The sequence below is a fragment of the Panthera leo genome, chromosome A2, assembly GCF_018350215.1.
Source record: "Panthera leo isolate Ple1 chromosome A2, P.leo_Ple1_pat1.1, whole genome shotgun sequence".
In the NCBI taxonomy this organism is placed as follows: domain Eukaryota; kingdom Metazoa; phylum Chordata; class Mammalia; order Carnivora; family Felidae; genus Panthera; species Panthera leo.
The window spans coordinates 4,818,930-4,834,952 of NC_056680.1; the positions used below are offsets into that span (position 1 = coordinate 4,818,930).

At 46.1% G+C, this 16,023-nt stretch overlaps 1 protein-coding gene across 1 annotated transcript; it reads right to left on the reverse strand.

The window, feature by feature from the left end:
• Positions 1-395: 395 nt before the first annotated feature.
• Positions 396-3,651, reverse strand: CD70 (CD70 molecule). The gene is made up of 4 exons (XM_042927407.1): positions 3,579-3,651; positions 2,870-3,047; positions 1,970-2,003; positions 396-1,234 (listed from the first exon to the last, which is right to left on the reverse strand). The coding sequence occupies exons 2-4, from the start codon at positions 3,035-3,037 to the stop codon at positions 843-845; spliced, it is 594 nt and encodes a 197-aa protein (XP_042783341.1). The 5' UTR covers positions 3,038-3,047; positions 3,579-3,651; the 3' UTR covers positions 396-842.
• Between the last annotated feature and the right edge of the window lie 12,372 nt (positions 3,652-16,023).

Genomic DNA, 16,023 nt, shown 5'->3' on the forward strand with positions numbered 1-16,023 from the left:
GAATGGTATTAGAAATCAAGATGTGGGTGCTAAGTGTGCACATTGCTATGTGGGCTCGTGATGGTGGTTTTCTAGTTGACAGAATCCATTCCTCCGTTCACAGTTATGTGCCAAGCACTCCCTCGGCGTGGGACTCTGGCTGTGACTGGCACAGAATGCAATCCCTGGCCTCATGGCGTCTTCATTCCAGTGGGATGTGGGGGGAAGACAGCCAGCAAGCAAAATAAGTGGATTCTTCTAATATGTTCAAAGGTGACAAGTACTATAGGGATCTGTTAAAAGATGAACTGAGGCATATCAACATTTTGAGACTTTATTTGAACAAAAACCAGTATGAGTCAGGCAGCACCTAACCAGAAGTGGTGGTGAGGGATGTTCCATCAACCTGACTCGGTGTTTTCTCCACGGGTGAGCACTCTCTCAGGACTTTCACTCGCTCACCAGTCTAGAAGCTTCTAACCCCATCCTTCTGTATTTTTGAGCATGACGCGGATGCCATTGGTTAAATCACTTGCCGTGGCTGATTGAGCTGTCTGCAGCCTCTCTCCCCTCCCTGGAGGTCAGGCCAGTGGGAAGGGACAGTTCCAACTCCCACCTCTCCAGGTGACCTAAGGGCTTTCCCCAAAGTCACCTCATTAACACAGCAAAAGGCACCAAGACCGCTCGCCACACAGGAAATTCCAAAAGCTTAAGCTGGCAGCAAGGAAGAAGACCGATCAGATGTTATACGTCACTATATTACAGAGATACATCAAAAAAAAAAAAGCTTCTACAAGAGACAGGAAAAAAAAAAAGAGAGAAAACACACTCTCCCGACGAATCTGGGCCAGGGGGCGCAACAGTCAGGGGTGCACCAGCTGAACCCCAAAAAAGGTCTCATCAGCATTTGCGGAGGGCAGCAGAGGCAGCGTGAGGTTGGTGCACAGCGTGTCCCCGCGAGCCAACGGCGTCAGGCGCTGGGAGGCGGCCACGCAGCCTCCGTGGAAGCTGAGCCTCAGCAGGCTGATGCTGTGGGCGGCCGGGGAGCAGATGCCCACCGTCAGCGTGGCCCTGGGAGGCCTGGCGGCCCGCGTGGAGGAGGAGCAGTTGGCCAGCGTCACTTGGATGTGCAGCCTGTAGACTCCGCCGCGCCGGACACGCAGTTGCCCGCCGTCGTCCAGCTCCAGTCCATCCACGAAGGAGCGGCCCAAGGCTGGACTTCCCTGCCAGCGCAGCCTGTGGTCCAGCCGCTGTCCTGGCGGCACAGCGTCAGGGACGTGGGAGGACAGACGTTTAGGGAAACGGCGCTTAGAGACCAAATGTCTAAGCTTGCTCTGTCGAAACCTAAGCCCCCCTCCCCCCTCCTCCCTCCCCCTCCCCCTTTCTCTCTCCCCCTCTCATTCCCCCCTCCCTCCCTCTCCCCTCCCCTTTCTCTCTCCCTCTCTCTTTCCTCCTCCCTCCCTCTCCCCTCCCCCTTTCTCTTTCCCCCTCTCATTCCCCCCTCCCTCCCTCTCCCTTCCCCCTTTCTCTCTCCCCCTCTCATTCCCCCCTCCCTCCCCCCTCCCCCTTTCTCTCTCCCTCTCTCTTTCCTCCTCCCCCTTCCCCTTTCTCTCTCCCTTTCTCTGTTCTCCCTTTCCGTCTGTCTCAATTTCTCCTTCTCTCTCCCTCTCTTTCCCCCCTCCCTCCCTCTCTCTCCTGCCTCTCTCCCTCCCCCTCCCCCTTTCTCTCTCCCCCTTTCTCTCTCCCCCTTTCTCTCTCCCTCTTTCCCCTCCCTCCCTCTCCCCTCCCCCTTTCTCTCTCCCCCTTTCTCTCTCCCTCTTTCCCCTCCCTCCCTCTCCCCTCCCCCTTTCTCTCTTCCTCTCTCTTCCCCCCTCCCTCCCTCTCTCTCTCCCCCCTTTCTCTCTCCCTTTCTCTGTTCTCTCTTTCCGTCTATCTCAATTTCTCCTTCTCTCTCCCTCTTTCTCCCTTCTACACATGCACTCGCGGTTACCTGTGTGATTTAGCTGCAGCTCAGCCATGTCCCGCTGATAGAACAGAAGAGAACACGTGTGGTGAGCACAGAAACACGGAGGTTTTAAGTCCCCGCACCCGCCCCCACCACCCCGCACGGTCCCCGACCGAGATCAAGACGTCTCTTTTCTCTGCTCATCTTCCTACCCGCTTCTCAAACAGCTGGACTGAGTTGTGACTTTTTAAAAAAGATCTTTTAAAGAGGAAGTAGCTTTGAACTAACAGCCTACACCTGCTCTCTCGGCTGCAGAGCCCCCCCCACCCCCCCCTCCGCCCCGGCCTGCGTCGCCTCCAAAGGGGGTCCCCGTGGTGGGTGTCGGGGCTCCCAGGTGAGCGGCGCGGGTCGCCCTGCCCTTGCAGGCCCCGAACCCACCCCCCTCCGGCTTCGTGAAGCCCCCAGCAGCCTCTGAGTCAGCTCGCTGGGGAACACCGAAGACGAGTCACTTTCCATGCCCGCATCGGATGCTCCTTTCCTAGCTGCGACCTCCCCACTCCGGGATCCCCACCCGGGACTTACCTCCAGGGCGCGACTGACATCCCCGCGCCCCCACCCCGCTCCCCGCCCCCCCCACCCCAGCCCGGACCTCCAGGCAGCTGTGCCCCAACAGCCGGCTCGGTCTCCATCTCTCTTCGCACCCAGACCTTCCGGGACGATTTTTATCCATCTCATTTGGATTTTTTTTTTTTAAATTTTATTTATTCTTGGTCGTTCGCCCGTCTGCGCCCAAACGCACGGTCCCTCTGCCTCGATCCCATTCTCTTCCTGGTGGTTCGCCTCCGTCCTCTGCGCCCCCGCAGAGCCGGCCCCACCCAGAGGTCCCCAGGCTCCGCCGAGCAGGTGGGAGGTTTGCATCTTCCTCCTCCCCCCTTCTCTACGCACCTTAGGCGGCTCGAGCTGCCCTTGCTGGACGCGCAGGAAGCAGTATGCCATTATGCCGGTAAGAGACAGGATCGCGGCAGAGCGCAGCACCGACATCCAGGACAGGCGGGGCACCGGGCAGCCGGAGCTCCCCTCCTCCGGCACCATGATTCTCAGACAGCGCTGCATGGGGCCCGTGCTGGCGGGGCGCGGGGCGAGCCAGGGAGCCGGGAGCACGGAAACCTCAGCGCTCTCACGGCTCGGGGGCCTCGGCCTGCCCGAACCTGCCAGAGACCCGCCCCACCCCACTCTGGGGATGTCCGGCAAAGGGGAGGGATTTGAGCTGTTCGCCGAGCAGGGAAATCCCCTCCAGCGTTTGCCCACCCCCAGCTCGCAGAGGGGTATGACAGGAATCCGACCGCCCCACGGAGCCCCTCAGTCTTCTGATGTGGCCCCTTGTCCTCACCTTCCTCACAGTCATTCATTCATTCATTCATTCATTCAACAAACCTTCACTGAGCATCCCCTGTGGACCAGATGTTGTGCGGGAGCGGTGTGTGTGTGTGTGTATGTGTGTGTGTGTGTGTGTGCGCGTGTGTGTGCGCGCGTGTGTAGGGGGAAACCAGGGGTACAGCCAGCAGCCAGAGAGGTCAGGGAGGCTCCCCACATATCCAGGGGCTTCTTTCCATTTTCCCAGTCTCCCTGCACGCGATGGGGCCACGTGACTCACCTGCCCACCAGGAAGAGAGTAGATGCAGATGAATTTAGGAGAGCTTGGGTGGCCTGCTCCGCTAAACACCCCGCATCACCCTTCAGCCTTCTCGTCCTCTCAGAAGTGGCCTCTGCTTGGTCTGCAGTGGGCTGAATAGTGTCCCCCCCTCCCCCCACGAAATTCACGTCCACCTAGAACCTCAGGTGGTATGTGACCTCACTTGGGAACAGGATCCTCGCGGTTATGATTAGATGAGGTCATACTGGATTAGAGCGGGCCCTAAATCCAAAGAACGGCAAGCTGGTAAAGAAAGGAGAGGGCACGCACAGGGACACAGAAGGATGATGGCCATGTGACGGTGGAGGTGGACGTCAGAGGGACCGGTTCATCTACAAGCCAGGGAACCCCAAGGATTGCCCCGAAACACCAGACACCGGGAAGAGGCAAGGAGGGATTCTTTCCTGAAGCCTTCAGAGGGAGTGAGGTCTGCGGACGCCTTCATTTCAGACATCTGGCCTCTCAAACTGTGACAGGATAAATACCTTTCGTTTTATGCTGCCCCGTTTGTGCCACTTTGTTGCGGCAGCCACAAGAATCCAGTAACAGTGGGGGCCCTGGGTGGCTCAGTCGGTTGAGCACCCGACTTCAGCTCAGGTGGTGAGCTCACGGTTGGGGAGTTGGGGCTCCGCATGGGGCTCGCTGCTGTCAGCGCTGAGCCCACTTGGAATCCTCTGCTCCTCCCCTGCTTGCACGCTCTCTCTCAAAAACAAACAACAACAACAACAAAATAAAAGCATTAAAAAGAAAGAATCCAATGATAGTGGCACAGCTGCAAGATGTTGAGAGATCACATGGGCTCATAGGATTGTGCCAACAGCGGTCAGTATCAGTGAGTCTAAACCCTCGCCGGCCGCCGGCCGGGCAGGAAAGCTGCTTCAGCTGCAACTGACAAGCGCCCGGGGCTGTGTTCTCAGAAGCTTTACCTGTAGACCCCAGAATTGGAAAATTTCATCCCAAAGTGAGGAGTCATGGAGGCCTGGTCTGGAGGATGGATACAGGACAGAAGTCAGAGCTTGAGGCAACCACATTGGCTGATGGGTGCAGGGGGTGCGGGGAGGCAGGTGAGAGAGAGAGAAAGGAGTCAAACATGTCCAGAATCCCTGGGATGTAGGTGATTGGGGACCCCAACTACTAAAACAATGTCCTTCTCTAGGATTATGTCTGGGGATTCAGCTGGCAGCCTCCCCATGGGGGCCCCCAACTCAAGCTTTCCCGAGTATGGGGGCATGATCCTAAGAATTTTTTCCAACCTTCTTTCTTACTCTATGACACCCCTGCTGGGTTCTAAAGTCTAGCTTTGCCCACTAACCCCATCTCCAGAACCTTCCAGTTCCCATTACATCATGTTCCCCACAACGGACTTTTGATGGTTTCCTGCGGTCCCACTAGTGTCCCTTCCCCACCTCCATCTAGCCATGGCAAAAATAATGCCGCGGAGGGTGTAGTCAAGTACGAGGAGTCTGCAGTCCCCCAACACACCTGGATTCCAGTCTTCAGAATGTCACATTTTAGCTTTGAAGTTTGGGAAACTCGTGCCCTCATCGTCTTTTAAGGGTCAACGTCCCCAACCATAAGTGGACCATATGCGGTTCAGAAGAAAGATGTGTGCAAGGCCGTAGCATCGTATAAGCACATGGCAAGCGCTCAGTAAAGGCCCGCTCCGACTCGGTTATTTTCTCCCTCGAAACACGCCTCAGAAGAACGGTTGAGGACGCAAACGAATGATTCGCAAAGAAAGGAATTCAAGTGACGCATAAACCCAGAGAAAGGGCGTTAACTTCTGTCAACAATGAAGTGCAAATTACAGCCATCGCTGATTGACAGAAACGCTTAAAAGATGGGTAACCTGAAGTAAGTTCCAGCTGGATCAAAGATTTAAGCGTAAAAAGGCAAAAAAGAAACATGAAAATGCCGAATGTGGTAAATTCATAAAAATTCATCCCGGGGCAGTGATTTGTTAAGCATGTTAAAAAAGCAACTAAGAAGGCGTAAAAGAGAATGATGCTCTGTTTCACATATAAGTGAATAAATTCCTCCATTAAAAATACCAAGTTGAGAGGCATACACACACGTAAATTAAGGAGCAAGAGAAAAAACAAGGAAAGGTTGGTAAGACATTGATGGCGATTGATTTCCTTTAAGGTATAAATATCTTACAAGCGATGTCTTCAAGAAATGACTAATATTCTCTAGAAACATGAAACAGAAGAAGCAGCCAGCTTGTGAAAGAAATGCATGTACACATGAAACAACATCGAATGATACGCTCGCTTTTCATAACAAAAGAATTTGGAAGTTAAAAGCCCGTGGGGTACACTTTTTCGTTTTCATCTGTGATTTGGTAAAAGATCAAAGCACTGGGTGATTTGCCGCTTTGCCCGACTGTGTGGCTGGGAGGCATCCTCACACCTGGGATCTGAAATGGATCCAACCTTTTGCAAGGACGAGGTTTAGCAAAATCAGTCAAGATACCAGAATGCACCTTCCCTTTCTGCCATCGGTTTTACTTCAAGGATTTTCTTCCCTTAATATTATTATTATTATTTTAATGTTTTGTTTTTTTTTTTTTGAAAGAGAGACGGAGAGACAGAGAGTGAGCAGGGGAGGGCAGAGAGAGAGAGAGGGAGACACAAAATCCGAAGCAGGCTCCAGGCTCTGAGCTGTCAGCACAGAGCCTGACTCGGGGCTCGAACTCACAGACCGTGAGATCATGTCACAGACCGTGAGATCATGACCTGAGCTGAAGTCGGACACTTCACCGACTGAGCCACCCAGGTGCCCCTCAAGGATTTTCTTTCATAAGCACACTCTCACACATCACAAACTCAGATGATCACACATAAATTCGATGGTGGTGCGATTTGTAGTAACAAAAAAGAAAACACCAGCAACCCTACGATGCATTCGTTATCGAGGGCTTATGCCTGTGAGAAGCAGGGGTCGCCTTTCTGAACGTTCACGCGTGTCTAGCCTTGACTTCCATCTTCCAGCCACAGGGCTAGAGAGGGACGCGGGCAGCCGTTCGCCAAGCAAAGAGGTTGGGGGAGGGTGTGCCCGAGTTCGATCACACATTTGCATTCACAAGCCCCGGGGTTTTTCCCCCTGATGCTCTGAATTACTGGCCGGGACATTAGGGAGGCTCCATTGATCGATCGAATGCTCTCTGGACGGTGTAGTTCTGCTGGGTGGTGTGGGATGTTTGAGGAAGTTCTGAAACCAGAGCTTCTCTCCCTTCAAGCAAGTGGCTGGCTCCCTCCCCTTGCCAGTTAGCTCTCCACCTCCCCTCACTACTTCTCTTCTGACTAAGCTGGGGAGGGAAGGGGCCAGAGGCCCCTGGGAAGGGGGCGGGGGAACAATTTGGATGCCGGGACTTAAGATCACTTTCCTCCGGAGCCTTGCCTTTTCCGGAATGTCACAGAATTGGAATCATACAGTGTGTAGCCTTTTCAGACTGGCTTCTTTCGCTCAGTAACACGCATTTACATTTCCTCCGTGTCTTTTCGTGGTGGAGAGCTCATTTGTTTTTAGCGCTGAATAATGTGACATTGGATGCCCCACAGTTTCTTTGTCCATTCACCTCCTACACAGCTGCTTCCAAGTTTTGGCAATTATGAATACAACTGTGTGCAGGTTTCTGGGTGGATGTCAGTTTTTCAACTCCTCAGGGGAAATACTAAGGAGTGTGCTTGTGGACTCGAATGCTAAGGGTCAAGCGATCCTCCAAAGTCATCCCAAGCTCCTTTCCACCGTGGCTGGATTCTAAGGAGGGAAAACTAGAAGCTGCTGTACAGGACCTCAACCAGGAAGTGGCACTGTGTCCCTTCCACTGTATTCTTTTGGTGAAAGTAAATCAGATCAACGCAGACTCAAGGAAATGGGAAGTAGACTGTATGACTTGATGGGAGAAGTGACACATATATACAGAGATACAGAGATGGGGGGCAGGGGGGGGAATGGCTGGGGCACATTTCTGCAGGCAGTTCTACCAGAAAGCAAAGCTCAAACCTCAACAACAAACGAATGTGGTTTTTAAACATTTCCCCCCCCCCAGATTTATTGAGATATGATTGACAACTATGTATTGTATGTGTTTAGATTGTACGATGTGATTTTTTTTTAAAAAGGGGCACAACACAATGAGTTAATACACGTTTCTACTGTGAAATGATCACCACCCTCAAGTTAATGAACACATCTATCACCTCACAGTTACTATCTGCTTTGTTTTTTTGTGTGTGGTGAGAACACTTAATACCTACTCCCTTAGAACATTTTAAGCATGCAACACAGTGCTAGTCGTTATATTAATCATACTGCACATTAGATTCCCCAGAACTTACCTCATTATTGAAAGCTTGTACCATTTGACCAACTTTGCCCCCCTTACCCCCAACACCTGGCAGCCACTGGTCCATTCCCTAGTTATACAAGTGAGACTTTTTAGGTTCTACATCTAAATGAGATCATATGTGATTGTCTTGCTGCATCTGGCTTATTTCACTTAACATAACATTCTCCAGGTTCATCACCTTGCCACTAACAACTTGACCTAGTCTCACATTCAGTGTTCTGGATCTGTGAAGAGCTGGACTGCCTAGCCCCAGGTTTCTCGAAGAATCTGAACAGGTGATTACACTATCTGTGTGATCAAGATGTCATCAGCAGGAGAGTTGTGGCCTGGGGGGGTCACCCTCTTGTTTTGAAGATCCTTGTTTCAGTGACAAGGAAATCGAAATTTGACCAACAGTGATTACCTTTGTTGTGAAAAGTACTCTTCTTGGAGAATAAGACGTTGGAAATGTGTGTTTGCTGATCTGGTTTAGGCACTCAGTGAGGCTGTCAAGACCAGTTCCAGACTCTGTCTTTTTGTCATTGCCACCATCGGTGTGAAGGTTTATTTTTAATGGAGGCATAATTTATATACAATTGAATTCACCCGTTCTAAGCGTACAGTGTGATGAGTTTTATCAAATACATAAAGTCATAGAACAATACCACAGTCAAGATCTAGGACACTTCTGCTGCCCTAGAAAGTTACCCCATGACCCTTCTGTATTTGCTTTTCCCAATCCATCCCTAGACAGCCACCCATCTACTTCCTGCCACTCTGACTTTGCCTTTTCTAAAATTTCATATAAATGGAATCCTGCAGTCTGTACTCTTTTGTGCCTGATGTATTTCTCTTAGCATAGTGTTTTTGATTCATCCATAATGTTATGTGTATCAATATTCTGTGCCTTTTTATGGCTGAGTAGTATTCCATTTACTTGTGCGTTCATCAGCTGATGGGCATTTGTGTTGTTTTCAGTTTGGGGCGGGGCTATTATGGATAACGATGCTGTGAGCATTGTGTGTGGGTCTTTATGTGGGCATGAAATCATTTCTCTTGGGTAAATTCCTAGGAGTGGGACTGCAGGTGATATGGTAGGAGTGTGTTCAACTTTGTATGGAATTGCCAAGTGTTTTCCTAAGTGACCATCTCATGTTGAGTTCCAGCTGTACCATATTCTCAGCAATACTTGGTCTGGTTGGTCATGTTTTAGCCATTCTAATGGCAATTTGTATCATTTAAGTTTGCACTTCCTTGATGTCTGGTGATATTGAGCATCTTTGCATATGTCCATTTGCCATCTGTAGTATATATTCTTTAAGACACAGCTGTCCAAATTAAAAAAAAAAAACTTTTTTAATATTTATTTATTTTTGAGACAGAGAGAGACAGAGCGTGAGTGGGGGAAGGGCAGAGAGAGAGGGAGACACAGAATCTCAAGCAGGCTCCAGGCTCTGAGCCATCAACACAGAGCCTGATGTGGGGCTCGAACCCACAAGCTGTGAGATCATGACCTCAGCTGAAGTCAGACGCTCAACCAACTGAGCCACCCAGGTGCCCCCAGCTGTCCAAATTTTTGACAATTTTTTTTGGGGGGTGCTGAGGTTTTGTCTTCTAATTATTGAGTTGTAACAATTCTTGATATATGGTGGGTACACGTTCCTTTCCAGATGCATGGCATCAAACATGTAAATATTTTCTTCCTCTCTGTGGTGGTTCCCCCCACCCCCCATTTTCTTAATTGTGTACTTAAAGGGCAAATGTTTTTAATTTTTGTAAGTTCCACTGGGTCTCTCTTTCATGGTTCATGCTTTTAGTGTCACTAAGCATTTTTTATTTAATCGTTAATTTGTTTACCTCTTCTGGGGGCCAAGTAATAGAAAGCAAGGAAGAGTCCCTCTGAGTCAGGGCATGCCTCATGGATCTTGTTTTAGGAAACATTCAGTCAATAACTATTTAATAAGTACCTACTCTGTGCCAGGCACTGTTACAGGCACAGGGGATACAATGGTGAAGAAAACAAAGTTTCTGCTCTATAGAATTTATGTTCTAGTGGGTTTTAGACAAAAAGCATCAAGTGCTGTGGGTGCCCTACCCACATGCCCTTTGCTAGGCCATGGCACCCCATCTCCAGCTGCTTTTCGTGTTGGCTGCTAACGACACCGTTGTTTTTTTTTTTCTCCAACAGACTGATCTTGTCTGACAGATGTTGCTTTGCTTAAGGATGCTATGAAAGTTGTTTTCACCCCACCGTGCAGGTAGACCTTGGCCAAAGACTGAATGATTTAGGGATATAAGAGCCCACACCTTCTGTGTCTCTGGGTGGGAAAGTCTTTGTGGTGCTTGCCATGCTTCAGAGCTCCCTATGAGATCGGGCTGAGGCAGATTCTCTTCTCTTGCAATCACATCTCTATGGCCAGCTTCTCCTCCTGTCCTGTTCTGGTTCCTTCACTCTTCTACAGGTTTTTTCTGAGAGACCTCCCTCGGTAAACCATATGCACAGAAACTCTCATCTCAGGATATGGTTTTAGGGAGCCCAAGCAAAAACATTGGATGCCAAAAGTTATCCTGAAGAAGGACTCTAAAAGCGATTTTGGAACAGGGTACCCAACTCCATCACTGGCGATAGGGGGACTGCTGAGCTCCTCCCGACTCCCAGCCTCAGGCAGTGTGTTGACACTTTCACTAGTGACAAACTGAGATGTAATACAGGAGGAAGGAGATGTTCGTGCCATGCCACATCTCTGGTGTTTGACAGTTAGGGGGAAAACTAACTAAAAAGACTGGGATTGGATGGCTACTGCTAAGTAACACTGATGCTTTGAAGAGAGACAAGAGGAGACTCAGATATATTCGTGACCAATTCATGGTGCAGGGCGAGAGTCTGGGGGCCTCCTTGGCAGCATTTGGAAAGGTCCTCACCTGCAGCCAAGGGCAGGCAGAGTTGGGCAGGAAACTCACAACATAATGGTAAGGGTTGCAGAATTTCAGTGAAGGTTGTTGTTGGTATTGAAGCAAGTTTCCGGTATCAAAGTCAGGGTCCTGATGGGGAATGAGTGGGACACTGAGACTTTCAAGTCCCTGGGCAGGTGCAAACTCCACATTCCCCTGAGCCTCTGGACCCACAAGACTGGCCCCATCCCTGTTGTTGGAAGATTATGCAAAAGTCTTAAATAGGCTGGTGTCTTGCAGGACACCCTCTTTAATATGCCCCCCCATCCCACCCAGCCCCTGCAAAAATCCACCTTCTCTCCTGGCCACTGAGTCAACAGTAGGGTCAAATCTTAGCATAGCTTGAATGTGCCAGTGTGCTCCTGCTAAGGATGGAGATGGAAATTTTTGCCATTAAGAAGTTTTTATGGCAGCAATATTCATGATAGCCAAGACATGGAAACAATCCAAGTTTCATCTGCAGATGAGTGGATAAAGAAGGTGTATTATATAAATATTATGGAGTTATTATTCAGTCATTAAAAAGAAGTCGTTCTGCCATTTGCGACCACATGGATAATCCACGAAGTCATTATGATAAGTGAAACAAGTCAGACAGAGAAACAGAAATACTTCACGATTCCACTTATATGAGGTGCCTAAAATAGTCAAACTTATAGAAACAGAGATTAGAATGGGGGTTGCCAGAGGTGGGGTGGGGGATATGGTAAGACATTGTTAAAGGGCACACATTTCCAGTAATAAGATGAATAGTGCCATCTTCTTGTGTGTTTTTTAAAATTTAAAAAAGAATTTTAAAAAATGTTTTTTATTTGTTTTTGAGGGAGAGTGAGAGACAGAGCATGAGCAGGGGAGGAGGAGAGAGAGAGGGAGACACAGAATTTGAAGCAGGCTCCCGGCTCTAAGCTGTCAGCACAGAGCCTGACGCGGGGCTTGAACTCACGGACTGAGAGATCATGACCTGCCCTGGGCCACCCAGGCACCCCTAATTTTGGTTTTAAATTGTATTTTCCTGATGCTCAGTGAAGCTGGACGCCCCTTTTTCAGGTGTTTACAGGCCATTTAGATATAATTTTCAGTGAAATGTCTTTTCCGGTCTTTTGCTCGTTTTCCAATGGATTGTCTAAGGACTAGGGAGTGTGGTGCCCTCAGATAGGTCATAGGAGCCCCACCCCCCTTCTGCCCACTTTGTCCCGGGCATGTCTTCCATCCGTGGCTGTTCCTGAGTTAATTCTTTTATAATAAAGCAGTAGCCTAATAAGTAAAATATTTCTCTGAGTTATGTGTGAGCTGCTCTAGCAAATTTTAATGGAACCCAAAGTGTGGGGGGGGTCATTGGAACCTCTGATCTGTAGCCAGTAGGTCAGATTGGCATCTGAAGTTGGGGAGAATCTTGCAGGATGCTATCTTCAGGTGGATAGTGTCAGAATTTACTGGAATTTCAGGACACCCAGCTGGTATCTGAGAATTGCTTCGGAAGTGCCATGAGTAGGATAGCAGAGTGAGAATAAAGGAGAAACATAGGAGGAAAACTGAGTTTTCCCAAAACATAGACATACACACATATGAAGAAAGCCAGAGATTGAAGTGAGGCATCTATAAGTCAAAGAAAACCAAGGATGGCCACAAGAAGCTGGAAGAAACTAGGAAAGATCTTCCCCTACAGTCTTCACAGGGATCATGGCCCTGCTGAGACTTAGGTATTGGATTTCTGGACTCTACAACTGTGAGAGAATATATCTCTGTTGTTTTAAGCCAATGAGTTTGTGGTCCCTTGTTATGGTGGCCCTAGGAAACAATACAATGAACAATGGTGGAAAAGGCATATTTATAGCACAATTGGTAGCAGCTATAAACATGTGAATTTCCTAAAAAAACAAAAAAAACCACAAAAAACATGTGAATTTCCTAAAAAAAAAAAAAAAAAAAAAAACACCCAAAAAACAAAAAAACATGTGAATTTCCATCTCCAGGGGGCAGGATTCAATAACATAATTAGTTTCTCCATAACCAGCAAAATTTCATGTTACATGTCTCAAACTTAAAGGTTTCAGCTAACGAAGGGATCATTAATATTTTTCTCCTTTGATATAACTTCACGACCTGTTTTTGGGTCTTTGGTATTACAAACCCCTTTGTTTTTCTGAATGAATGCTGAAACTCTCCCTCTCCCAAAACATGTATGTTTCCATCTTTGTCAAATGTATTAGGCTTTGAGGTTGACTTGTGAGCATAAGGCTCACCTATCCCTGTGCGTCCCAAAGTAAATCTGAAAAAAAATGTTGAGGCGGAATATTGAGTCCCTGGGAATAAACAGCCTCTAGTTTTGGTTAAAAAACTCATGTGTGAGGTTCTCGGATTCCTGGTGGGAGGGTAGCCTTCTCTTTTCTTCCTGCAATGCACTGTGGCTCTTACAGATGACACATTCCGGTTTCAGAGTTTGGAATCTGCAGTCTTTTGTTTTTTCTTGCCTAATTGCTCTGGCTAGAACTTCCAGTACCTTGTTGAGTAGAATTGGCAAAAGTAGACATCCTTGTGTTATTCTTGATCTTTCATTATTGAGGATGGTATTCGCTGTGGGTTTTTCATAGATAACCTTTATTATGTTAAGGAAGTTCCCTTGTATTCCTTGTTTATTGAGTGTTTTGGTCATAAAAGGGTGCTGGATTTTGTCAAAAGCTTTTTTTTTTTTTTTTTTGGCATGACGAGATGACAATATGTTTTTCCCTCCTCATTTTATCAATTTGGTATCTTACACAGATTGATGTTTCTGTGTTGAACCGTTCTTGCATTCTGGAAATAAATCCCACATGTTTGTGGGTGTATAATCCTTTTAATATGCTGCTGGCTTTGGTTTGCTAGTGTTTTGTGGTGGGTTTTTATATCTATATTCATAAGGGTTACTGGTTTATAGTTTTTCCTTCTTGTGATGCCATTGTTTGGTTTTGGATGCAAGGTAAAGCTGTTCTCAGAATTAGGAAGTGTTCTCTCCTTTTCAGTTTTTATTTTGGAAGAATTTGAGAGACATTGGTGTTTATTCTTCATTAAATGTTTGGTAGAATTCCTTTTATTTTTGTGAAATCAGTACTAATGACCCCACATTCATTTCTGATTTTGGTAATTTGAGTCTTTCTCCTCTCTCTTCCCCATGAATCTAGCTAAATGTTTGTCAATTTTACTGACCTTTTAAAAGAATCAAGTTTTGATTTTATTGACTCTCTCTGTTGTTTTTCTATTCTCTATTTTATTTATGTCTGTTATAATCTTTATTTTTTCCTTTCTTCTGATAGCTCTGGTTGAAATTTGCCTTTCTTTTTCTAATTTCCTAAGGTGTGCATTGAACTTATTGACTTGAGATCTTTTCTTTTAATGTACACATTTACATCTATAAATTTTCTTCTTAATACTGTTTTTGCTAAATCCTATATATTTTGGTATGTTGTATTTTAATTTTCATTTATTTTAATATATTTTCTAACTTCTCTTATTATTTATTTCTTGACACATTGGCTGTTTAAAATTGTGTTGCTTAATTTATACATATTTGTGAAATTTCCAGTTTTTCTTCTGCTATTCAATTCTAGTTTCATTCTATTGTGATTCAAAAAAAATATTCTACATGGTTTCAGTCCTTTAAAGTTTATTAAGACTTGTTTTGTGGTATAACTTGTGGTCTATCCTGAATAATGTTCCATGTGCACTTGAGAAGGATGTGTATTCTGTTAGTGTATTAGGCCAAGTGCTCTGTATGTGTGTGAGGTCTAACTGGTTTATAGCATTAAGTCTTCTATTTCCTTATTGATTTTCTATCTATGTGTTGTAGTAATAGTGAGAGTGGTGTGTTGAAGTCTCCAACTATCATTGTCCTACTGTCTAGTCTTGCTTCAATTCTTTCAAAATTTGCTTCATATATTTTGGATCTCCTTTTTAAATTATTATTATATTGTTTTGCTGTTTTGAACCTTCACCAATATAAAATGTCCTTCTTTGTGTGTTGTGATCTCTTTGATTTAAAGTCTATTTTGTTTGACAATAATATAAGCTTCTCCAGCTCTCCTTCAGAACAATTTGGATGAAATATCTTTTCCCATCCTTTTACTTTAAACCTTTGTGTGTCTTTGCATCTAAAGTGAGTCTCTTGTTGACAGATGGACTGTGGTTGTTGTTCTTTTCTTCTTTTTGCGAAGGTGCCAGTCTCTGCCTTTTAATAGGAAAGTGTAACCCATTTACATTTAAAGCATTTACTGATAGGGAAGGATTTCCTTCTGCAGTTTGTCTATTTTCTGTATGTCTTATATATATTTTTCCTCGTTTCCTCCATTACTGGCTTTTTTGAGTTTTAGTTAATTTTTTGTAGTGTACCAATTCGATTTCCCTTATTTTTCCTACCTTTCTTTCTTTCTTTTTGTTTCTTGTCTTAAAAATTTTATTCTCTTAGTGATTATCTTGGGTGATTATCTTGAACATTTTAACCTCATAGCAACCTAGTTTTGATAATACCAACTTATTTCAATAGTATACAAATAACTTTCAGCTACACATCTCTGTCCCTCCCTCTTTATATTGTTATTGTCACAGATTGCATTTTTATTTGTTGTGTTCTCTTTAACATATGATTATTGTTTTGTGCATTTGCCTTTTAAATGAGAATTTGGTTTAACATTAAAGATAAATTATTATAATTCATTACATGAACATAATAAAGGGAAAACATCTCAAAAGATACAGAGGAAGCATTTAATAAGTTCAACATTTTTTAATGATAAAAACTTGAAGTGATCTAGAAATAGAGTATTCTTTTTTTAAAGTTTATTTATTTATTTTGAGAGAGAAAGCACGAGTGGGGGAGGGGCAGAGAAAGAGTGGGAGAGCAAGAACCCCAAGCAGGCTTGGATCTGATGTGGGGTTCAAACTCATGAACTGTGAGATCATGACCTGAGGTGAAGTCAGATGCTTAACCAACTGAGCCACCCAGGCACCCCTAGAAATAAGAGTATTCTTAATATGCTAAAGAATATCAACAAAATTTCTAAAACAACATACTTGAAGGTGGGCAAATGAAATTGGGATTGCTATCACCACTTCTTATTAATATTGCACTGAGGTCCTAGACAGCACAAT

What these genes read in the sequence shown, in the direction of transcription:
- CD70 (XM_042927407.1), bottom strand. Translation starts at nt 3,037, where the DNA reads ATGCAGCGCTGTCTGAGAATCATGGTGCCGGAGGAGGGGAGCTCCGGC. An exon ending in GGCAGCTCGAGCCGCCTAAG is followed by an intron (nt 2,004 to 2,869) that starts GTGCGTAGAGAA and finishes CTGTTCTATCAG; the next exon opens with CGGGACATGGCTGAGCTGCA. An exon ending in GCTGCAGCTAAATCACACAG is followed by an intron (nt 1,235 to 1,969) that starts GTAACCGCGAGT and finishes CTGTGCCGCCAG; the next exon opens with GACAGCGGCTGGACCACAGG.